The 25925-nt window shown below is 41.3% G+C and overlaps 1 protein-coding gene across 18 annotated transcripts in view; it reads right to left on the reverse strand.

Annotated features, from left to right (window-relative positions):
- The window catches only part of SETD2 (SET domain containing 2, histone lysine methyltransferase), a 153442-nt gene that overhangs the window by 34994 nt on the left and 92523 nt on the right, over positions 1–25925 (reverse strand). For 10 of the 18 annotated variants that reach the window (XR_010584720.1, XR_012431085.1, XR_012431082.1 and 7 more), the window contains 3 exons: positions 16122–16170; positions 11000–11183; positions 5366–6035 (listed from right to left, as the gene is read on the reverse strand). Coding sequence is in view for 10 of the 18 variants with exons in the window: in XM_065539431.1 (XP_065395503.1) it covers positions 5366–6035; positions 11000–11183; positions 16122–16170 (903 nt within the window). In the remaining 8 variants the exon portion in view is untranslated. Of the gene's footprint in view, positions 1–5365; positions 6036–10999; positions 11184–16121; positions 16171–25925 lie in introns of those variants that run through there. The other 8 variants (XR_012431083.1, XR_012431084.1, XR_012431081.1 and 5 more) reach the window with 2 other exon arrangements.

The raw sequence follows: 25925 nt of genomic DNA on the forward strand, positions 1-25925 counted from the left end.
GACTGGAATAATGCAGAAGATATACACGTTTGTGAGACATGTACATATTATCATGTGACTTATCTATTTGCTAAGGAAAAACCTACATGAGATTTTTGTTTTATTTTTTCTGAATCACAGAAAAACATGAATGTTTGTTTTTCTGTACCCAGGCTGGAGTGCAATGGCACAATCTTGGCTTACTGCAGCCTCAACCTCCTGTATTTAAGCAATCTTTCCACCTCAGCCCTCCCAAATAGCTGGGACCACAGGCATGTGCCACCACACTCGGCTAATTTTGTTTACTTTTTGTAGAGACAGGGTCTCACTATGTTACCCAAGCTGGTTTCAAACTCCTGGGTTCAAGTGATCTTCCTGCTGCAGCCTCTCAAAGTGCTGGGATTACAGATGTGAGCCACCACGCCTCATACAGCTGAAAAACCTGTATGAGATTTGAAGAGCGCGCTCATTCAAATGACTTAAAATTACACAAATGAGGCCAGGCATGGTGGTTCAAGCCTGTAATCCCAGCACTTCGGGAGGCCGAGGCAGGAGGATCACCTGAGGTCAGGAATTCGAGACCAGCCTGACCAACATGGCAAAACCCTGTCTCTACTAAAAATACAAAAAATTAGCTGGGAGTGGTAGTGCACACCTGTAATCCCAGCTACCAGTGAGGCTCAGGCAGGAGAATCTCTTGAACCTGGGAGGCAGAGGTTGCAGTGAGCCGAGATTGCGCCACTGCACTCTAGCCTGGGTGATAGAGTCAGACACTATCTCCAAAAAAAAAAAAAAAAAAAGAAGAAGAAGAAAAAATTTTACAAAAATGCTAGTTTCTCAAATATATATCCGCTAGAAGTATCTTTCAACTGTGACTTTTTTGGGGGACGGAGTCTCGCTCTGTCTCCCAGGCTAGAGTTCAATGGTGCAATCTTGGTTCACTGCAACCTCTGCCTCCCAGGTTTCAAATGATTCTCCTGCCTCAGCCTCCCCAGTGGCTGGGATTACAGACACCCACCATCATGCCCAGCTAATTTTTGCAGAGATGGGGTTTCACCACATTGGCCAGGCTGGTCTTGAACTCCTGACCTCAGATGATCCGCCCACCTTGGCCTTCAAAAGTGCTGGGATTACAGAAGTGAGCCACCATGCCGGGCCTAAAATGTGCTTTTTTTTTTTTTTTTTTTGAGACAGAGTCTTGCTCTGTCGCCCAGCCTGGAGTGCAGTGGCGCGATCTCAGCACACACAAGCTCCACTTCCCGGGTTCTTGCCATTCTCCTGCCTCAGCCTCCTGAGTAGGTGGGACTACAGGGGCCCGCCATCACGCCCGGCTAATTTTTTTTGTATTTCTAGTAGAGATGGGGTTTCACCATGTTAGCCAGGATGGTCTCGATCTCCTGACCTCGTGATCCACCCGCTTTGGCCTCCCAAAGTGCTGGGATTACAGGCATGAGCCACTGCGCCCAGCTAAAATGTGATTTCTAATGGGAATTACAGAATAAATCTAAGAAGGTCCAATAGGTTTTAGAGGGAAAAATACAATTTTTCTGTCACCACTTCTAGAAGAATAAAAAATCATTAAATTACTTTATATCTGAATCACTTCACTTTACATTAGGTCAGTACAAAAGTAGTTTTCACCATTTTTCACAGTAAAAGCCATGACTATTTTTGAACCAACCTAAAATGAAAAATTACAGTCTAAGCACTCAAACTCTTGAGATGTAATTTAGAATAACTCTGTGAGAATAAGTCACTTATTAGTGTCACAAGACCACTACAAATTACATGACCTCTGTTAAAATTGAGCTTTTCTGTTTAGTATGCAGTTGTGTAAAAAAAATCAGTCACCTCTGATAACAAAATTGTTCCAAATATTAAAGATACCGAATATGTAGATACACAGACATAAATGTATATTATATCATGTTACATATTACTTCACCACCAAGGTTATCACAGCTTGTGAACTCTGAGTAGCCATGCTGTATGGTTAACACTGGGCTTCAACAACACAGACTTCAAGGCTCCTAGAGGTCAGATTTTTAGGGCCAGACACCAGAAGGATGAACATGACCATATGTTATTTCTTTTTTTTTTTTTTTGAGACGGAGTCTCGCTCTGTAGCCCAGGCTGGAGTGCAGTGGCCGGATCTCAGCTCACTGCAAGCTCCGCCTCCCGGGTTCACGCCATTCTCCTGCCTCAGCCTCCCGAGTAGCTGGGACTACAGGCGCTGCCACCTCGCCCGGCTATTTTTTGTATTTCTTAGTAGAGACGGGGTTTCACCGTGTTAGCCAGGATGGTCTCGATCTCCTGACCTCGTGATCCGCCCATCTCGGCCTCCCAAAGTGCTGGGATTACAGGCTTGAGCCACCGCGCCCGGCCGACCATATGTTATTTCATAGCCCATTACTGTCAATAATTTCCCCTCAATACTATTAAGGTAACTATGTGTATAACTGTAAGTAACCATCAAGGTATACGGTGCTTTGAATCTATCATTATTAATATCCCTTATCTTATGCAAATCAAAACCATCCTGAGGCATTCTGTTCATTTTATAGATGAGAAAACAAGGACTCAAGAATATTAATGCCTGTTTCTAGGATGCACAGTAAACGATAAACCAGGACTCGAAACACACACTAACAATACATTCTATGTTTCTCAATACCCCAAAGCCCAATATCATCTGATCAACTAATCTCACACAGTGAGGAATGGAAAGATAGTTGAACCATCACAGCCCATTTACCTACTACTTAAATACACACAAAGTAGATTAGGGAATCAGTAAGTACTTCTTGATAGGGACAGACTGAAAGACTAGAAGCGAGTAAATTGTGATGCTTGGCTCTTATGACTAACAAATAAACCCAAAATAATTTTTTTTTCTCATTGGGAAGGAATAAATGGATTTAATTTTATAATAAAAACCATATGACCAGTGAGCTCTTTACTGTCTTTAATGGATACCTTTCATTGCTGTTGCTTAGACTCTAGTGCTAAGATAGGACATATTTCAGGAATAGGAATAAGGAGAGACGTAAACCATTTTTACGGTATCCCTGACACATATTTTTAGGGAAAAACTCAAAACTAATGGCTTGGCCAAGAAAGAATATGGCTCATATCCAAGTCAAATTGACAGTAAAACAAAACCAAAACCCAAAACATTCTGTAGGAGGCAGAATTAAACATACCCTCTCCCTACACACACACACCCACAAAATTCATACCTGATGACCAATAATGCCCATATTTTCACTAGCCTTCTATAACAATGTAACAGTCATTTTAAACCAAACAACAAACAAAAAGCAGAAAAAAACTATAAGCATGTTTAATGGAATGCTATTTATAATTATGAAAAATAATTTTCCATTTAAATGACTACCCCCAGTGAAGTGGATGACTATATAATAGGGTATTATACCCATTAAAACATTTATGTATGTGTATATATATGTACACACACATATAGTACAATAGTAAATAATTTGAAAAAGTGGTTACGAATCATTTTAAGGAATTGAGTCAAATCTCTTTCCCCTACTCCAAGATCCCACCACAGTGGTCCCCATTTATCCCCTCTGGCTCCTCTTAAATAAAGTCTGACTTACTATCTTAAAAAAAAAAATCATTTTAAGTAGGAAAACGTGATATAAAAAACCTCAAGTCAAGACAAATATATAAAATATATAAAACGTGCTTTAAAGGATCATAAAAAATGAAAGTAGTTAATACAGTTAGGGTTTTAGTAATTAAAGCAGGATACCTTGTCATGGCCATTTTAACAAATTTTTAAATACAGCTTCATTATGAAAACATGAACAGAAGTAAAAATTATTGTTTAATACTACGTATTATGTGCCGGAAACATTGTTGGGAGTCTTTAACATCCACAATACTTCATTTTTAAGGGGTAACAAGGAGTGCTGGGAGAGAGACAGAAATGCGGTGATGATAATGCTTTGAACATTTTTGTGTCTACAGCTTTAAATGTACTGCTGGCCAGGCGCAGTGGCTCATGCCCGTAATCTCAACACTTTGGGAGGGCCAAGGTAGGAGAACTGCTCTAGGCCAGAAGTTCAAGACCAGCCTGGGCAACACAGTGAGACCCCATCTCTTTAAAAAAAATTAGCAGGGTACAGTGATGCACACGTGTAGTCCCAGCTATTCGGGAGGTGGGAAGATCACTTGAGCCCAGGAGTTTAAGGCTGTAGTCAGCTATGATCACATCACTGTACTCCAGCCTGGGTGGCAGAGCAAGACCTAATCTCTTAAAAAAAAATAAAAAATAAAAAAAAAAGTTCTGCCGGCCAGGCGCAGTGCCTCACGCCTGTAATCCCAACACTTTTGGGAGGCCGAGGTGGGTGGATCACGAGGTCAGGAGATGGAGACCATCCTGGCTAACACGGTGAAACCCCATCTCTACTAAAAATACAAAAAAATTAGCCAGGCATGGTGGCGGGCACCTGTAGTCCCAGCTACTCGGGAGGCTGAGGCAGGAGAATAACATGAACCCAGGAGGTGGAGCTTGCAGTGAGCGGAGATCACGCCACTGCACTCCAGCCTGGGCGACAGAGGAGACTCCATCTCAAAAAAAAAAAAAAAAAAAAAAAAGTTTTGCCTTGTATAATTAAAAAAAAAAAACAAAACTTGATTTTATTTATTTTTTGAGATGGCATCTCGCCCTGTTGTCTAGACTGGAGTACAGTGACACTATCTTGGTTCACTGCAACCTCTGCCTCCCGGGTTCAAGTGATTCTCCTGCCTCAGCCTACCAAGTAGCTGGGATTACAGGCATGAGCCACCATTGCCAGCTAATTTTTTGTATTTTTTAGTAGAGACGGGGTTTCACCATGTTGGCCTGGCTGATCTCAAACTCCTGACTTCAGGTGATCTGTCCACCTCGGCCTCCCAAAGTGCTGAGATTGCAGGTGTAAGCTACCACGGCCTGGCCTGACCATGATTTTAGAAAACACAAAAATATTACCATGATGAAGGGTTCTCCCTTGGCAGAAATAGAGGCCTGCTAACAACGGTGTAAGTTGGAAAGTGAATCCTCTATATCTAGTTCAGCCTTCAGATGATTGCAGCCATGGCTAACGGCTTGACTGTAATTTCATGGAAAACCCTGAGCCAGATCCACCCTGCTAAGCTGCTTCTGAGTTACTGACCCATGGTAACTGTGAGAAAATACTTACCTATTGTCTTAGCTGCCAAGTTTTGGCAATATTTCACACAACAGATAACCAATACATATAAAGTTCATCAACATATGCAAGTAGTCCATGGTAGGACTTCCTCCCCTGTACCAGATTTAACTAACATCCCATGAACAGACCATAAAGCAGAAAAGCGAAGTTTCAGAATTAGTTACCTGTACAATTGGTGGAGTTGTCTGTGAATAAGGTGATGTCACACCATAGACTGCTGGACATGTCTGTCCTTGATAATATATGGTTGCTTGAGACTGTGCAGGAGAGTACTGCTGCTGTACACTGACAGACTGCTGGTTTGAATCCCAGACACTGTAATTCTGTCCCTGAACTGGGCCGGGGGCCGGCACTGGCAAGACAGCAACGCTGGAGTCTTGGTGTACTACACCTTCACTTTGGGCCACATACTGGGAACTGGAAACTTCCACAGAAGCTGCCACATGTGGCACCACTGGTACTGGTGGTGGGGCAGAAAGGGGTTCTGTAGAATGTCCCACCATGGGCTGAGCATGATCATAAGGAGCTGGAGAACACACTGGGTCCATGCTGGGTGTGGGCAGGAGCACCTTTCCAGCATTAGGGTTGCTGGGATCCACATAGGCCTGCATGGGATAACCTGGTGGGTAACCAGCAAAGGGATGATGTGGGGCATTATAACCAAGAGAGTCATAGGGCAGTGGTGATGTCATTCCCAGGTTCTGCATCTGTTGCTGTTGTTTCTGAGCCTCCCGTTGAGCCACCTCTTGCTCAAACAACTTCCGGCGTTCCTCTGTAGAAAGTTTATTGCGGTCTTTAATTCGTACTTTCTTTTTAGAAGTTGGTGTATCATATCTAGAAAGAAAATAAGGACCACAAAAAGTTTCTCCCTAAATCATAGACATAATCAGAGCACTAGTAAGTATTATGTCACTCATAACTAAACCACTAACCACACCAAACCCTATTTGGCAGTAGTTTAAAACTATACTCAAAATTACTCAGCTTGTCTTGCAGACAGAACAGAATCTCAAGGAACTGATAATGAGATGAAAATAATTTCATCTTTTTCCTTAGGTTTCTAGAATTTTAAGATTATAGATAGATATAGCAACCTATTCTTTATAGCTGGGGACACTGCTATAATCACAAATTCTAAAATTAAAAAGCAGAATAAGTGTCATAAATCAAGAAATAATCCAATACTCAATCCAATTTATTGTCCCTAAATTCCACAGTATGGTCAAGCAGGAGATCAGATTTGAAGAGAAATACTTGAAAAGTAACCTTCAAATTCAAAAGTCTAATGAATTCCAACTAGGAAAAGAAAAAGAAATCCTCATAAAAACATACAGTAGAAAGCCATATACAAAGAGAACATCTTAAAAGTAGACCAAGAGAAAAGCCAGATTAGAGAAGGATGAAAATTAGACCAAGTCTCACAAAACCAGTTAAGGGAAGCCAGAAAACTGAAGAATAGAGTCAGAATGTTGAGAGAAACTATTTCCCCCAAAAAACTTTCTTTCAAATATGAGCGAGAGGCCAGGCATGATGAGGCGGACAGATCAACTGAGGTCAGGAGTTCAAGACCAGCCTGGCCAACATGGTGAAACCCTGTCTCTACTAAAAATACAAAAATTAGCTGGGCGTGGTGGCATGTGCCTGTAATCCCAGCTATGCAGGAGGCTGAGGCAGGAGAATCGCTTGAACCCGGGAGGCAGAGGTGGGAGTGATCTGAGATCGCGCCACTGCACTCCAGCCTGGGCAACAGGGCAAGACTCCGTCTCAAAAAGAAAAACGGAGAATATTCACATAAGACTTGTACATAGCAACAATATTCACAACAGTCAAATGTCTCTGAAATGATGAATTTATAAACTATGGTACATGAATACAATGGACTACTCAGCAATAAAAAAAAAAAAACCATTGAGACACATAATAACATAGATGAATGAATCTAAAATGCAATATGACAAGTGAAAGAAGGCAGATTCAAATGCTATATACTATATACCACTTTTTTGACATTATGGAGAAGACAAAACGAGAGGGTCAGAAAGCAGATCAGTGGTTGCCAGCAGTTAGGGATGTGGAAGGGACTGACTACAAAGGGGCACAAGGGAATTTTTTTTTTTTTTTTTTTTTTTTTTGAGACAGACTTGCTCTGTTGCCCAGGCTGGAGTGCAGTAACATGATTTCTGCTCACTGCAAGCTCCACCCCCAGGTTCACGCCATTCTCCTGCCTCAGCCTCCTGAGTAGCTGGGACTACAAGCGCCCACCACCACGCCCAGCAAAAATTTTTTTTTGTGTGTGTATTTTTAGTAGAGACAGGGTTTCACAGTGTTAGCCAGGTTGGTCTCAATCTCCTGACCTCGTGATCTGCCCGCTTGGCCTCCCAAAATTCTGGGATTACAGGCGTAAGCCACTGCGCCTGGCCTTTTTTTTTTTTTTTTTTTTTTCTGAGAAGGAGTCTCGTTCTTGTCACCCAGACTGGTGCACAATGGTGTGATATCGGCTCACTGCAACCTCCACCTCCCAGGTTCAAGTGCTTCACCTGCCTTAATCTCCCCAGTAACTGGGATTACAGGGGCGCATCACCATGCCTGGCTAATTTTTGCATTCTCAGTAGAGACAGGTTTCACCATGGTGGTCAGGCTGGTCTCGAACTCCTGACCTCAAGTTATCCACCTGCCTCAGTCTCTCAAAGTGCTGGGATTGCAGGCGTAAGTCACTGCGGTTGGCCAGGAATTTTTTTTTTTTTTTTTTTTTGAGATGGAGTCTTGCTCTGTCACCCAGGCTGGAGTGCAGCGGCGTAATCTCAGCTCACTGCAGCCTCCGCCTCTCGGGTTCAAATGATTCTCCTGCCTCAGACTCCTGAGTAGCTGGGACTACAGGCACGCGCCACCACACCTGGGTAAGTTTTGTATTTTTGGTAGAGATGGGGTTTCACCATATTGGCCAGGTTGGTCTCAAACTCCTGACCTCATGAGTCACCCACCTTGGCCTCCCAAAGTACTGGGATTAAGGCATGAGCCACCATGCCTGGCCGGGAATTTTTTAAGGTGATGGAAGTGCTCTGTATCATGCTTGTGGTGGTGGTTACAAAACTGTATGCATTTTATTTATTTTTTCAGACAGTCTTGCTCTGTCACCCAGGCTGGAGTGCATGGTGTGTTCTCAGCTCACTGCAACCTCCGCCTCCTGGGTTCAAGCGACTCTCATGCCTCAGCTTCTCAAGTAGCTGGGATTACAGGCGTGAGACACCACGCCCGGCTAATTTTTTGTATTTTTAATAGAGACAGGGTTTCACCATGTTGGCCAGACTGGTCTTGAACTCCTGACCTTAGGTGATCCAACACCTGACCTTAGGTGATCTGACAGCCTCGAGACCCAGTAATTCAAGACCAGCCTGGGCAAAATGGCAAAATTCCGTCTCTACAAAAAAACAAACAAAAAAATCGGGGGTCATGGCGCTTCCTTGTAGTCCCACCTACTGGATGGGGGCTGAAGTGGGAGGATTGCCTGAGCTGGTGCAGGTAAAGCAAGGCTGCAGTGAGCCATGATCATGCCACTGCACTCAAGCCTGGACAACAGAGTAAGACCCTGTCTCAAAAGAGACCTAATTAGACAGAGATAAGCATACCCAAAATTGTATCAATGTTAAGTCGCTACAGAATCATCTCTTTGGTGGGTAGGGTTCTAAGGAAGCAGATTCTAAAGAAGAATAAAAGTCTGAGAAAAGACAAGATTTCCCAGAGGAAAACCAAGAAAGGGGTAGTGTTTTGCTATGAAAACCTAATGGAAGCTACAGTCATCATGAGCCCCAGAAAAAGGTCTTCCCATATATGAAAATTTGTGGGAGAGAGGCAGCACTGCAGACAAGTGAAAAGGATGGGTTTTCAAGTAAATGGTGCTGGGACAACTGGGTATTAGAGAAAAATAAAACTGAATCCCTCCCTTATAATATATACAAAAATTAATTCCATATGGATTAAGGATTTAATTCTCTTAAAATACAAAAAAAATCTCCTCCTCAAGGGTAGGGAAGGATTTCTTAAGACACAATAAGCAAAAACCATAAAGAAAATATACCATATATGATACATTCAGCTAAATCATAAAATTCTATTTATCAAAAGGTACAAAAAGAGTCAAAATACAAGCAGAAAACTGGGAGAAGATATTTGCAACAATTATCACCAAGACAAAACTATATTTAGAATATAAAGGACGTATACAACTAGAAAAGACAAATAATTAAATGAATGAACAACACATATAAGATAGTTCACAGAACAGCCGAGTGCGGTGACTCATGCCTGTAATCCCAGCACTTTGGGAGGATAAGGCGGGCGGATCACAAGGTCAGGAGATTGAGACCATCCTGGTTAAAACAGTGAAACACCGTCTCTACTAAAAATACAACAAATTAGCCGGGCATGGTGGCGGGCGCCTGTAGTCCCAGCTACTCGGGAGGCTGAGGTAGGAGAATGGCGTGAACCCAGGAGGCAGAGCTTGCAGTGAGCCAAGATCGCGCCACTGCACTTCAGCCTGGGCAACAGAGCAAGTCTCCGTCTCATTAAAAAAAAAAAAAAAAAAAAAACTTCACAGAACAGGAAACAGAAATGGCCAATACAAAGTTATAGTAACCAAAACAACATGGTACTGGCATAAAAACAGACACATAGATCAACAGAACAGAACAGAGAATGCAGATATAAATCCATCCATTCCGGGCGCGGTGGCTCAAGCCTGTAATCCCAGCACTTTGGGAGGCCGAGGCAGGCGGATCACGAGGTCAGGAGATCGAGACCATCCTGGCTAACACGGTGAAACCCCGTCTCTACTAAAAAATACAAAAAACTAGCCGGGCGAGGTGGCGGGCGCCTGTAGTCCCAGCTACTCGGGAGGCTGAGGCAGGAGAATGGCGTAAACCCGGGAGGCGGAGCTTGCAGTGTGCTGAGATCTGGCCACTGCACTCCAGCCTGGGCGACAGAGTGAGACTCCGTCTCAAAAAAAAAATAAAAAGAAAAAGAAAAATAAATCCATCCATTTACAAACCAACTGATCTTCAACAAAGGCACCAAGAACTTATAGTGGGGAAAGGACAGACTTTTCAATAAATGGTGCTGAGAAAACTGGTTAACTACATGCAAAAGAAAGAAATGGACAATAAATATATGACAAGATGTTCAATCTATTTAGTAATCAGGGGAATGCAAATAAAAATCACATTACATACCCAGATAGTTTAAAACTAAAAAATTCTGCCAACTGCAGTGTATAAATGCTTTATCTCAATTTTTTAAAAAGCAAATTTAATTTAAAAGGAACTTCTCTGGGATAAATGTTTTCTAGCCTCCAGTAAATGATTACATAGTTTGTTTTTCTACCAGCATAACAAGAGAGCTTCTGACTAGATTTATTAAAAATCAGCATTTTAATTAGTATGGCACAAAACTCACAAGAAAACAAAGTTCTGGCCTTTAAAGAATCACCATTATCTCTGAATACTTATCTCCTACCAACCCCCATTGCACTTGAAAGAACAAATCTTTGGCTCCCAAAATGACATTTAAATATTATCAAATAGGAACCATTCAAGAACCAAAACCTATTAATCTTCACAGCTACTACTACTGTCAACAGAGAATCTATCTTAAGATTTACCAGTAAAGTTGTATACTCACTCATCAAAATGTAAATACTAATTCCAAAAGTCCTTGGTGTTCAAAATCAGCAGTATATGACTTGGGTACTTTTTAACTTGCTCAAAACAAAAACAAAAACAAAAAAACTCACACAGGCCATTTACCTGTCATCTGGCCTTTTTGTTCCCCGCTCATAGGCAGAAGGTGGTGGTGAGAGGGAGCCTCTTCGTTTCCTTTTCTCTTTATTTTGAGTTTGCTTCTCTGGGTCTCTCTCTCTTGACCTATTAGGAGTCTTTGGGGCAGGTGTTTGATCTCTGAAGCCAACAGCATCCCTTCCTCGTTCAGCTGCTAAGAGAAAAGGTTGTTTTTGTTGTTGTTTTTAAGTTTATTTGGTGGACTTTTCTCCATCATGACAATATATCAACTGTATAATAAAACTTCTATCCAACAAATGTATCTATGGACTCCTCCCTCATATACCCAGTCCTGAATTTGAATGAGATACAAGGTCTTATGTCTGTGTTTACTCTATTCACTAAAAGTCTCTTTCAGAAATGCCCTTTTTGTCTCTTTCCCACCAAAGACTGAGTCTAAGCTGTTAACATTTCTAAAAGTTCTGTGGGCACATGCATGCAAGATATTCCCATTACATTTAGCAAGGCAGTTTACTTGTCAGTTAAAAAATGTAAAAGCCTTCAACTACCCTATAACTCTTCATATTTATAATCTACAGAAAAGCAGCTCGATGTCCTAAGCATAAGAACCTCAATGAGAAAAGTCTAATTTTTTTTTTTTTTTTTTAAAGGTACGCATGGTGGCTGTAGTCCCAGCTACTTAGGAGACTGAGGTGGGAGGATCGCTTAAGCCCAGGAATTCAAGGCAGCAGTGAGCTATGATTGCACCACTGCAGTCAAGCCTGGGCAAACAAAGCAAGACCCCATTTCTTAAAATTAAAAAAGTGGATTACCAAGCAACATTTTAATGAACTACAGTTATCTCTCGGTATAAATTGGAGACTGGTTCCAGGAACCCCCTTCCCTCCACACCAGAATCTGTGTATACTCATGTCCCACAACCCACCTCACAGAACTCACATATACAAAAAGCTGCCCCTCCTTATAGGCTGGTTTCATATCTTATGAATACTATATTTTCTATGCAGATTTGGTTGACAAAAAAATCCACTGTATATGTGGACTTGTGTTGTTCAAGAGTCAAAGGTATAACTATAAAAGAAAAATATCTCAAACTCAGGTGATAACTTTGGAAGTCATCTAAAGCCAGAGAGCCACATCTTAAAAAAACATAATACCAGGCTGGGCATGGTGGCACACACCTGTAGTCCCAGCTACTTGCAAGAGGCTGAGGCAGGAAGACTGCTTCAGCCCAGGCATTCTAGGATGTAATGAACTCTGTTTACACCATGCACTTCAGCCTGGGCAACAGAGCAAGATCCTGTCTCTTAGAAAAACAAACCAACAAACCAAAAAATCAGATGCCAGCTTCCTATTCAAAGATGGTATTAATAACCTTCTTAATTTACAGTGTCTCTCTTTACCTAGAATGGTTCTTAATCTCACTGTTTTCACTTACCCAATTCCGTTCCGGTGCTCTCCAAAGCTGTCCTAAGTACTACTTTTCACTGATCACACCTCCTAGTTTCTCATCTCCTTAAGAAGTCTAAATCTTGGCCGGGTGCTGTGGCTCACACTTGTAATCCCAGCACTTTGGAAGGCCAAGGCGGGCAGATCATGAGATTAGGAGTTCGAGACCAGCCTGGCCAACACAGTAAAACCCCACCTCTACTAAAAATACAAAAATTAGCTGGGCATGGTGGCAGGTGCCTGTAATCCTAGCTATTTAGGAGGCTGAGCAGGAGAATGGCTTGAACCCAAGAGGCAGAGGTTGCAGTGAGCCAAGATGGTGCCACTGCACTCCAGCCTGGGTAACACAGCTAGACTCCATCTCAGGAGGAAAAAAAACCAACTAAATCTCACCACTAAACATTTCAGTATCAGTTGACTGGCATAATATGCTGTTGCTTTGTGTATGTTAGTATTGCTCTCTTATTGAGAATTTCTCTCATAGGACAAGGAAGAGTCTCAATAAACATTTACTGCTTTTTCTTTTTCTCATCTCATAAAAATGTGCTATGGGTTGTTTTACTCCCTCAGCAACTGAGTTAGGTTTCATAAGCCTTTCTCACAATTCTCCTTTGAGGTGGCCCAAAACCCCAAGTATTTGCAACATGGTTACTAATCTATAGCCAGGTATGAACATCTGTCAATGAGAAGCTAACATAACTCATTTGTACCACATGCTGGTAGAAAATGCAGTATAATTAAATTAACTGCTCCAGCTCACAAGGTATTAGCACTACATCCTTTTATGAGGTACCATTATACAGTTGCATCTGGATCTACCCATGTCTATCTTGTTTTCTCCTGCAAACCCAGGATTCTTACCTAGTATAAATTTCCTTAAAATGTGACTCTTTCCTCACTATACCCTGATAAAACAAAAAAGGAATCATACCAACAGTTCATATTCTGACTCTGCATCTTAGAATATGTGACGCAGACAAGTCATTCCATTTATTCAGGCTGATTTCCTAATATTATAAAAATGAGGGTAAAGTTAGACTACATATTTCCTGAAGTGTTTCACAATCCTTCTGAATTTTTTTTCTTTTTTTTTTTTTTTTTGAGACAGAGTCTCACTCTGTCGCCCAGGCTGGAGTGCAGTGGCGCAATTTCAGCTCACTGCAAGCTCCGCCTTCCCAGGTTCACGCCATTCTCCTGCCTCAGCCTCCCGAGTAGCTGGGACTACAGGCGCCCGCCACCACGCCTAGCTAATTTTTTCTTTTTTTGTATTTTTAGTAGAGACAGCGTTTCACTGTGTTAGCTAGGATGGTCTCGATCTCTTGACCTTGTGATCGATCCGCCTGCCTCGGCCTCCCAAAGTGCTGGGATTACAGGCGTGAGCCACCACGCCTGGCAATCCTTCTGAATTTTAAAGGTTCTAAGCTTTAATTGTTTGACATTAAGAAGTGGAAACCAGGCATGGATATATATATATATAATATATAAAATTATATTATATATTTTATATATATAATTATAAACCTTATATATTATAAGCATTTTCTTATTCTAGAAACCTGAGACTAAGATGGAGGGTTCCACATGTGAAAGAGAGACTAAGGTCGGCAGAAAAGAGGCTACTCTCTGAAAAGATATAATTGTTCATTACAGATCATCCTCTGCATCTCATGGATGCAAAATATTGTGGAGAAATGCCCATAGGTATTTAAGCTTTGCTTGTGCTGCTACTAATAGTTTTAACTCAGTGATCCCAGAAAGCTAGCTTCTGATAATCAATCCTATAGTGGTGCCACTGGTTTTGCCAACCACTATTGCCCAGTCCTGCCTTCTTTTTTATAGGAAGAGTTCTTTGCAGCCTTAAGTAGAATGTGCAGCTATGAAGAGACTAAACCAGAGAGTGGAACTAAAAATACTCGAAAGATAAACAGTGGTGCAAAGGATATCTCACAGGTCTTTAACCAAAAAGACTAAGATTATATAAAAAGTTATGCACACCAAAAATAAAAAGACAAAAAAAAAATTGTCACACTGGCTTCTTCATTCTATTTATAGTGGGTCAGTGGTGGAGGTACTCATGAAATCAATAACCACAATAAGTGATCCCATTCCTTGAATCTCTAAGTAAGTTTGCTGGAGGAAAGGAAAGAAATTCTTAAGGCTGGGCATAGTGGCTTACATCTGTGATCCCAGCACTTTGGGAGGCTAAAACAGGAGGAGCACTTAAGGACAGGAGTTCAAGCCTAGCCTGGGTAACATAGCAAGACTCTGTCTCTACACCAGGCATGGTGGCACACACCTATAGTCTCAGCTACTCAAGAGGCAAGAGGATTGCCTGAGCCCGGGCGTTCGAGGCTGCAGTGAGAACTACGATGGTGTCACCGTGCTTCAGCCTGCATGACAGAGTAAGACACTGTCTCTAAAAAACAAATCAATAAATACGTTTGTTGGAAATGTAACTAAGTGGTAAAGTCCAGAAACCAGACTCCCATGGCCTCCCTGCTATCCATTCTGAAACAATGATTCTAACCTTTTCAGGGGTGACTGAGAATCTGATCAAAGTTTTGAACTTGCCTCAGAAAAGTAAATACACTCAATCCTTGAACAACATGAGTTTGAACTGCATGAAAGTCCACTTATATGTGGATTTTTTTCTGCCTGTGCCACCCAAGACAGCAAGACTAATCCCTCGTCTTCCTCCTCAGTCTGCTCAAGGTGAAGATAAGGATGAAGACCTTTATGATGATCTATTTCCACTTAATGAAGAGTAAATATATTTCCTCTTATGATTTTCTTAATAACATTTTTATCTAGCTTACTTTAACAATATAGTACACAATACACACAACATATAAAATATGGGGAGTTAAAAGTTATGTGGAATTTTGACTGCACAGGGTCAGTATCTGTATCCCGTGTTGTTCAAGGGTCAACTGTGTACATACAGAATTTTACACGTAAACATCTTTTTTCCTTTTGGAGACAGGGCCTCACTTTGTTGCTCAGGCTGGAGTACAGTGGCACGATCATGGCTCACTGCAGCCTCAATTTCCTAGGCTCAGGTGATCCTCTTACCTCAACCTCCTGGTAATTAGGATTACAGGAACATGCCACTATACCTGGCTAATATTTTTGTATTTTTTGTAGAGACAGGGTATCACCATGTTGCCCAGGCTGGTCTCAAACTCTTGGGCTCAAGCAATCCACCTGCTTCAACTTCCCAAAGTGCTAGGATTACAGGTGTGAGCCACCCTGCCCAGCTGCATATAAACATCTTGAGGTAAAGACCCTCCCAAAGACATCTAGAAGTATAGATTTAAGAATGTCTGCTCTATCTGGTGTGAAGGAAAAAAAAAAAATCAAAATCACAATAATAAAAGAAAAAAAGACTAAATAAAAAAATAAAGAATGTCTGCTCTAGAGGACAAACGAATAGAAAAAAAAACTAGTAAATACTGAGTTCAAGGAAGTGACAACAAAACAGTGTAAGAGACAGTTCCTTCGGCAAAACGTCATTAAGAATAAAAGCACAAGTTTCCAAACTTTTACACCAAATATTTCATTTGCCCAGTTATATATTCTCTAGTTTCAAAAACAAAAACACTCAAGTTCTTATCAGTTACCTCTGCACATAACAAAAGAATATTTGTAAAGCCATCAACACAGAGTATCTCTGAATACCTACTTGTGTTCTCCTTTTCAGTTTGACTTTTCTTTGGAATTCGATATACCTCCTGCAAAAAATAAACCAGAGGGAGGGTTATTAGTGAGGGTGGAAATGGTGATTGCTTTGAAACTGATTGTTTTCACATGACAATAAAGAAATGGAAAGGAACAAGCTGGCACTTATTCTCTAAAATTTAACTTATATCTGGGCTTTAAGTAAGAATATATCCTGGCCCCTTAAAAACAAGTAAAAAATATATAGCACAAATATATATATTTACATCTATCCAGCTTGTACGATCTCACTAGCAAAGTAGTGTACTAAGTGACTGGGCAAGAATACGCTTCCTGGCAATCTTTTTTTTTTTTGAGATAGGGTCTCGCTCTGTCACCCAGGCCGAAGGACGCTGCCATGATCTCGGCTCACTGCAACCTCTGCCTCCCAGGCACAAGCAATCCTTCCACCTCAGCCTGCCAAGTAGCTGGGACCACAGGTGGATGCCACCATGCCCAGCTAATTTTTTCTAATTTTGTAGAGATGGGGTTTCATCATATTGCCCAGGCTGGTCTCAAACTCCTGGGCTCAAGCAATCTGCTCAGCCTTCCAAAGTGGTGGGATTACAGGCGTAAGCCACCATCCATGCCTGGCCAAGTATTCATAATTCTAATGTGCACTTGCCATCTCAACTTACAGAAAGAAAAGGTTAGTAACTACCCAGTTATATAAAAACACTTCAGAAAAATTGTGTGTGTAAAGACAACTCCTACTATTCAGTGTATTTTTCTAAAAATGCAAAACCAACATGACTAATGGCCAATGTAACATCTACTTTTACATAGTGATTGTTATAAAAAATATACAGGTTAAGCATTAGTTCACTGCTCCTCTTGATCACTGTACTAAAATTGATCCTGAGAAATGTGAACTGTTTTAAAGGCTTTTAAGTACCTTTTCTTGTTGTGTTATCTAAGGCCTAGAACCTATTTTGTTTTTTAACAGCTCTTCACTATTCCATAGTCCATCGAGTAACTATTGGGCACAATACTTTCTTATCCAGTCATCTTAAGGGGCCAGTAACAAGCCCACACACTCTCAATGGTACATAAGGTGATATCTTCCCTTCAGAGGAATCTCATAATATTAACCACACCTGTGTGGCCTCCTCTCCACAATTGTTGCTTCTAACAATATTTGTGAAAAATAATAAGCCACGTCACACAACTGAGGAAAGGTCATGATGTAATATTCAGTTGCCATTAAAAATTATCAATGTGGACTGCACAGATCCAGGGAAATCTATATAAATGAAAAAAAATTTTAAGCCTCCAATACTATATGCATGCTGACAAAGTAATAAAGATGATGATTATAATTAATTATGCACTTATACTGTGTGCCAGGTATCATGCTGAACATTTCAAATAGACTTTTTTTTTTTTTTTGAGATGGAGTCTTGCTCTGTCATCCAGGCTGGGGTAAAGTGGCACAATCTCAGCTCACTGCAACCTCTGCCTCCTGGGTTCAAGCAATTCTCCTGCCTCAGCCTCCTGAGTAGCAGGGATTACAGGCACACACCACCATGCCCAGCTAATTTTTGTATTTTAGTAGAGACACGGTTTCACCATGTTAGCCAGGCTGGTCTCAAACTCCTGACCTCATGATCTGGCCTCTCAAAGTTCTGGGATTACAGGTGTAAGCCACCGTGCCCAGACTATCTTTTTGTTTTGTTTTTTGAACGGCAGTCTCTGTTGCCCAGGCTGGAGTGCAGTGGTGTGATCTCAGCTCATTGCAACCTCTGCCTCCCAGGTTCAAGTGATTCTTCTTAGCCTCCCCAGTAACCGGGATTACAGGCACGTGCCACCATGCCTGGCTAATTTTTGTACTTTTAGTAGAGATGGGGTTTCATCATGTTGGCCAGACTGGTCTCAAACTCCTGACCTCATGATCTGCCCACCTTGGCCTCCCAAAGTTCTGGGATTACAAATGTGAGCCACTGCACCCGGCCCTTCAAATATATTATCTTATTTGAGCTTCAAAACAACCCTATGAGGTAAGTACTATTACCTCAATTTTCCAAAAAGAAAACTTATTTAAAAAGCTTAGCAACCTGCCCAAGGTTATGATGCTACCAGACAGTCTAACCCCAGAGTACTTTTATCTTCTGTGCTAGATGACACAGGACGTGCCTAACAACATTATTTTGAGAAGGAGTACCATTTTGAGATTTATGTACAAATGTAGGTGACATCCTCCATCCCCTTAACCTCTCCTATGTAGAAGGACTTTCATTAGAGCTGTGATTCTCTACCCTGGTTGTACAATTAAACCACCCAAGAAGCTTTCATGGAAATACCACCCAAGACAAAGTGAATCTAAATCTCTTTGATTTAGTGGGTGCCAGATATGCCCTTTTTTTTTTTTTTTTTTTTTTTTTTTTTTTTTTTGAGGCAGAGTCTTACTCTGTCGCCCAGGCTGGAGTGCAGTGGCGCAATCTCGGCTCACTGCAAGCTCTGCATCCTGGGTTCACGCCATTCTCCTGCCTCAGCCTCCCGAGTAGCTGGGACTACAGGCGCCCGCCACCACGCCAGGCTAATTTTTTGTATTTTTAGTAGAGACAGGGTTTCACCGTGTTAGCCAGGATGGTCTCGATCTCCTGACCTCATGATCCGCCTGCCTCGGCCTCCCAAAGTGCTGGGATTACAGGCGTGAGCCACCGCGCCCGGCAGATATGCATATTTTTTAAAAGCTCCTCAGATGATTCTGATACACAGAGAAGGTTGAGAACTACTGAACTACTGGCTATTCTTAACATCCTCACTCACCCCTTCCCACAAGAGAGAATCTGGGAGAAAAAACTAGGTAGGTCTGCCCTCAGCTAACAGACATCTGGGCTCTCTTTTCTCTTGATCTGCTTTTGCCTCTAGAGAGGGGATACATTCCCATCTGCTACTATGAGGGACATCTGAAGTTACTGAGTTGTCAATTTTAGCTGCGGGTAATACTGAAACAGGAATAAAGAGAGAAAGGAGCAAGCTGGCACTCTTAGTTCTGTGTGTCTTACTCCTCTATCTGCCTCTTAGAGGGGTTACCAGACAGGAAAAAGTAAGAATGCCACCTATTACCATCTACCCACACTATAAGGGAAAAAAGGTATTCTGCTAATCTTAAGAAGCTTGGAAACAATATTTGCATTAGGTAATCTGTAAACCTAGGCACTCCAAAAGACAGCAGGTTCATTCACAAAAGGTACTTAGAACTGATGTATTGAGGGTCCAACTAAGAATAACACAATTTTGACCTAGTTTATTTTGCATAGTATCTTGGCATCATAAGCATTCATTACAAACATTTAAAGTAATTTATTACATAGGCCTCAAGCTGGGGACCCACTCTGTAGTGGCAGTTAATGTACCACCAGAAACGCTTCTCAAAGATAAATTCTTAGTTACATTCAAAAGTTTAGATCCACTACTAAGTTGAAAATGTATTCTGATGTTCACAAAATGATTACTACTGACTAATGACCAGGAGCTACTATTTACTGTGTGCCTAATCATATGAGAAACAATTTCTATCAATACGTACCCAAGCACTTGGAGTCCCTAACTTGATCCTCCCTCTTTATAGTCAAGGCTACATACAAAATTTAAGCTGGCAACTCAGATTACTCAACTAACACACACTCTCTCCTCCTTATTTTATATATTAAGAGTGGGATCCTGGCCGGGCGCGGTGGCTCACGCCTGTAATCCCAGCACTTTGGGAGGCCGAGACGGGCGGATCACGAGGTCAGGAGATTGAGACCACCCTGGCTAACACGGTGAAACCCCGCTCTACTAAAAATACAAAAATTAGCCAGGCGCGGTAGCAGGCGCCTGCAGTCCCGGCTACTCGGGAGGCTGAGGCAGGAGAATGGCGTGAACCCGGGAGGCGGAGCTTGCAGTGAGTGGAGATCGCGCCACTGCACTCCAGCCTGGGCGACAGAGTGAGATTCTGTCTCAAAAAAAAAAAAAAAAAGAGTGGGATCCCGAAAATACAACTGAAGTTTTCCGAAGTCCCACAATATTGAAAGCTGAGAAGGAAGCAGCCACTTGAGGATAACTTTGACATTTCTTAAGATCATTCTGTCTTGTGAATAAATAGTATTAGTCTCAGTGATACTTGAGTCTGTCTGGAATAATGTCACTTCCACAGGCCACAGAGTCTGTTACAGAAACTGTTTGTCTAAATTGGCTTCATTCATGTTAACCCTTAATGTAAAATCACCTTTTTTTTTTTTTTTTTTTTGAGACGGAGTCTCGCTCTGTAGCCCAGGCTGGAGTGCAGTGGCCGGATCTCAGCTCACTGCAAGCTCCGCCTCCCGGGTTCACGCCATTCTCCAGCCTCAGCCTCCCGAGTAGCTGGGACTACAGGCGCTGCCACCTCGCCCGGCTATTTTTTGTATTTCTTAGTAGAGACGGGGTTTCACCGTGTTAGCCAGGATGGTCTCGATCTCCTGACCTCGTGATCCGCCCATCTCGGCCTCCCAAAGTGCTGGGATTACAGGCTTGAGCCACCGCGCCCGGCCAAAATCACCTTACTTTGTTAATATTCCACTCAAGAGACTCACATACTGTAAGAGAACATTTCAAATGATAATTATATTATCTGCCAAACAAAGGAGAATAGGATAAGGACATTTTTCAGATCTATAAGGTCTCAAAATTTCATTTACCGTTAAAGAATACTGAAGACAATGACTGTGGATGTTCTAAGATTTAATATTGTGTGTGTATGTGTGTGTATAGAGATGGGGTCTTGCTGTGTTGCCCAGGCTGGTCTCAAACTCCTGGCCTCAAGTGATCCTCCTGTCTTAGCATCCCAAAGTGCTGGAAGCCATCATGTCCAGTACAGTGGTGTGATCATAGCCCACTGCACCCTCAAACTCCCATGCTCAAGGGATGCTTCGATCTCAGCTTCCCAAGTAGCTGGCCTACAGGTACGTGCCACTATGCCTGGTATGTCTGATATTCTGTAAGTTAGGAAACTATGGTTCTAGGACTGATCTTGCCCTCAGATAGTCCTAAAAGAATCTGCTTCCACACTCCATCTGATATTCCTTACATATTATCCTCTTATTTCTTTAGTGTCTAGGTGCAAATCTCAACACACACAATTCACACACACTCAAGCTATAATTATTATGGGCCCTTACTGTCTTATTATTTGCTATATCTCTAGCACCAAGAACAGTGTATGGAACATAATCAGCACTCAATTCCTTTCTGAATGGACCAACAAGTGAAATTCTACTTCTAATTTATAGAAATCGTCTACACAGTGCTACATAAACTCAAAGTACTGCATATACCCTATGCTTTTTATCACTATACCATCAATCACTTTTATCCCTGGAAAGAACTACTGTTCAAAGGCCTCACCTACAGCCCAAAACATTTTGTATTTCCAGCGTCAGAGTGATAAATATACATCTGAAATTCGGGAAACAGGCTAAAGCAAAAGATCACAATTTGGGGAAATTTAAGAAACAATTAAGAAACAATAACATATAGTGATACTGCTGGAGATTGCCAAGACAGAAAACATACATAAAAAAATAAGCAAATAAAAGTAAAAGGTAGAGTCTTTAACTTGAAATAGTCATGTTCCATATAGTATGTTTTCTATTAATAAACACTTGAACAAGTTACCTACTACTACCAGGTCACATGGCTTATTTTACAATGTTTTCTTACAAAAGGCTCAAAAAGTACTCATTGGAAGCAATGCAGCACTTCATTAATACATCCCAAATAAACTCTAAAAATATACTATAGAAACAGGATTAAAATTATTAAATAATTTATAAGAAATCTTTTTCTGACAAGAAAAAAAAAGTTACCACTGGTTTAGACTGTTCCTGAGCTAAACAACACTTACAAGAACAAAATAATTCGCCAGGCACGGTGGCTCACGCCTGTAATCCCAGTACTTTGGGAGGCCAAGGCAGGCGGATCACGATGTCAGGAGATCAAGACCATCCTGGCTAACATGGTGAAACCTCCTCTCTACTAAAAATACAAAAAATTAGCCAGGCATGGTGGCAGGTGCCTGTAGTCCCAGCTACTTGGAAGGCTGAGTCAGGAGAATGGTGTGAATCTGGGAGGCGGAGCTTGCAATGAGCTGAGATCACGCCGCTGCACTTCAGCCAGGGCGACAGAGCGAGACTCCGTCTTAAAAAAAAAAAAAAAAAAAAAACACCAAAATAATTTACAAGAGTAAGATTTCCACCTTTTGTCATATAGATCAGATTATCTGTTCTGTAATAACAGATTTATTTTTGAAAACTAAGACTAGATTTACTTATTCCTTGTTAACAAGTACAGATCAAATCTCGTATAGGCCAACCAAACCTTTTTTCCTAAACATTTTCCCAAATGACAGCAATACTGAGAAAGAGAAAAAAAGACTATGAACAAGGCTGGGTGCAGAGGCTCACACCTGTAATCCCAACACTTTGGGAGGCCAAGGCAGGCAGATCGCTTGAGCCCAGGAGCCTGTGCAATATAGCAAGACCTCGTCTACAGAAAAATGAAAACATGAGGGCCGGGCACGGTGGCTCACGCCTGTAATCCCAGCACTTCGGGAGGCTGAGGCGGGCGTATCACGAGGTCAGGAGATAGAGACCATCCTGGCTAACACGGTGAAACCCTGTCTCTACTAAAAAATACAAGAAATCAGCAGGGCATGGTAGCGGGTGTCTAAGCAGTCCCAGCTACTTGGGAGGCTGAGGCAGGAGAATGGCGTGAACCCGGAAGGCGGAGCTTGCAGTGAGCCGAGATCTTGCCACTGCACTCCAGCCTGGGCAACAGAGCAAGACTCTGTCTCAAAAAAAAAAAAAAAAGAAAAATGAAAAAATTAACTGGGCATGGCAGCCCATGCCTATAGTCCCAGCCACTCAGGAGGCTGACGCAGGAGGAGCTCTTGAGCCCAGGAGTTTGAGGTTCCAGTAAGCTAAGATAGCACCACTGCACTCTAGCCTGGGTAACAGACTGACATTCCATCTCAAAAACAAAACAAAACAAAAACAAAAACAAAAAAACCACAAATACTGTGAGTAAACTGCCACTTTCACAGCTAAAAGAACAGACAAAACGCAGCAGGAATGGATAAAAAGAAAATAGAAAAGCAAAGCTATGGAGCCCAGAAGTTCAGGTGCCAACTTCAGGTAAAAGGCATTCTAGGAAAGAAGAAAATATTTTACAAAATTAAGCAGATAAATTTTCCAGAATTAAAGAAATATGAAATACTACTGAGAGATAAGGCTAAGAGGGCCAAAGGGAAAACAGAAGGATTATGACCTAGCAAGTATGCACCTGAGTAGAGGGGGAGCTCAAGTAGGTCAAAGAGATTTGATTGGAAAAACCGGAAAGAAAATTTAGAAGATACTAGACATGTCTGGAGGGTTTCATAAAATCACATACATGAGTGGGAAAGAGGAAGAAAGAGTGAGAGGGAAAGAAGAAAAGGGGAATGAAATAATTTTGTTTATTCTTTTAAACCCCTGAAGAAACACTCTAACGTTTAATAGCAGGGCTCCCAAGAAATGAAAGGTAACAAGATCTGTTCAGTTTTCAGCCACTAAGAAAAATGAGTGAATATGAACAAAGTTCTTAAAGTAGGAAATACAAACAGAAAGATGTTCAATACCTAATACGTTAACAGAAAAATTAAATCAAAACTGCAATATTCCATTTTTGCCTATCAGTCTGACCAAGATAAAACTTGACAGTACTTGTGCTGCCCAGGGGTAGTGAAATTCTCATTCTTACGCATATACACTGCCAATGAGAGTTGAATGGATATAATAACTATGAAAAGCAATTTGGCCATACTTATCAAAATTACAAGTAACACAGACTATAGCTCAACAATACTAATTTTTAGTAACATAGCCAACATGCATATTCCTACGTGTCAATGTGTGAAATGACTTCGGTAAAAATTACTTGCTGCTAAGGCAAAGCAAGCAATCAACCTAAATGGCTATAATAGGAGAATGATTTAAAAAATTATGGTGTATCTATACAATAAAATAATATGTAGTTCTGAAAAATAAATTCTTTATAAACTGATATCAAGTAATCTTCACATTATATTAAAAAGGAGCTGAATAATGCTGCCAATTTTATTTTAAAAAGTAAAATATATGCATAATATGCATAACTTATCTCTGGAAAGCTACACAAGAAACTGATTGCCTCCAGGAAATCAGATGGAAGCCAAGGGTAGGGAGGAAACATTTCATCGTATGTCTTTCATACTTTGCCTCATGTGCAGAAATGGCCTGTTTTTAAAACTAAAAAAGAAGAAAAAAAAGATAAAATGCCTCTGAAAAAGTCCTAAGCATAGTACCAAAGACTCTTGTGCATTATGGGTGTATTCTTGGTGAAGACCATAGCTATTCACGAGGCAACTTCTAAATGTTGTTCTTCAGTAAGTGCCATACCTAAAATGTCCCCCCAGTTCACTGCCTCTTTTTAAATTTGGTCCCCCAACCACCCTCTTTTCTAGCCTTACCCATCCTTCACTACCAAGCTAAGAGTAGGAGCCCTCCTGATATTCAAATCATCTAGAAAACACTTTTTGAACCACAGTTCATTCCTTTCTCAACCCACATATATATATATGCCTGTTAGAGAAACTGCTCATATTTATGGACCCTTACCCCAGAAATGCTATAGTCTCACATGTAATTTTAGAGGTTCTAAAAATCTCCTGAAGTTCAATTATGTATCACAGATTAAAAATCTCTGCAGTAGGCTGGGCGCGGTGGCTCACGCCTGTAATCCCAGCACTTTGGGAGGCTGAGGCGGGCGGATCACGAGGTGAGGAGATCGAGACCATCCTGGCTAACACAGTGAAATCCCGTCTCTACTAAAAATACAAAAATTAGCTGGGCATGGTGGTGGGTGCCTGTAGTCCCAGCTATTCAGGAGGCTGAGGCAGGAGAATGGTGTGAACCCAGGAGGCGGACCTTGCAATGAGCCAAGATTGCGCCACTGCACTCCAGCCTGGGCGACAGAGCGAGACTCCATCTCTTTTAACAACAACAAAAAAAAAATTCTCTGCAGTATTAAAGGAAAAAAGATACTTGAACAAAACACTAAAATGGTTTTTATGATATTAGAATGAATTCAGTATTATAGTTTCTAAATCAGAAGCAGATTAAGAATAAAAAGTATTTGCCAAAGATATACAATTGCATGAACTGCCTAGAAAAGACAGAGAAATAGTTATTTTTTGGACCAGAAAAGGGAGTGGAAGAAGAATGCAGCATTTAAATCAGAAGACATGAGTCAATTGTCAGCTGTCATTTAAAAGCTAAGTTACAACCTCATGGGCCTGATTCCATTTTACAGCTGATAAAAACCCCATCACTTAACTTCACAGGGTTGAAAAGATTACAATGTGCTCATGAAAATATTTTCTGACCATCTATCAAATAAAAAATATGTTCCAAGGATTCGAGAAGCAGTATGAAAGAAAGCGTGAAGATACCACAGAGAAAGATTGACTTTCTTCATATTTTCATTCACATATTTATGAAATGTCAAACTACATTACCAAGCTCTTCACAGGACACTGGGAAGACCCAAGTGACCAAGACATAAGCAGTCTCTTCCTTCATTCAATGTACCACTATAAAATATTATCTGCCTTTGACTGGAAAAGATGTTGTGAGAGCCTATACAAAGGGCAAAACAAACACTCTATCTTGGAGAAACAGGAAAGACTTTCCGGGGGGAAAAGGAAGAAATTTAAATGAGAAGAGATATCCAA

Source organism: Macaca fascicularis, chromosome 2, assembly GCF_037993035.2.
Source record: "Macaca fascicularis isolate 582-1 chromosome 2, T2T-MFA8v1.1".
Taxonomy (NCBI): domain Eukaryota; kingdom Metazoa; phylum Chordata; class Mammalia; order Primates; family Cercopithecidae; genus Macaca; species Macaca fascicularis.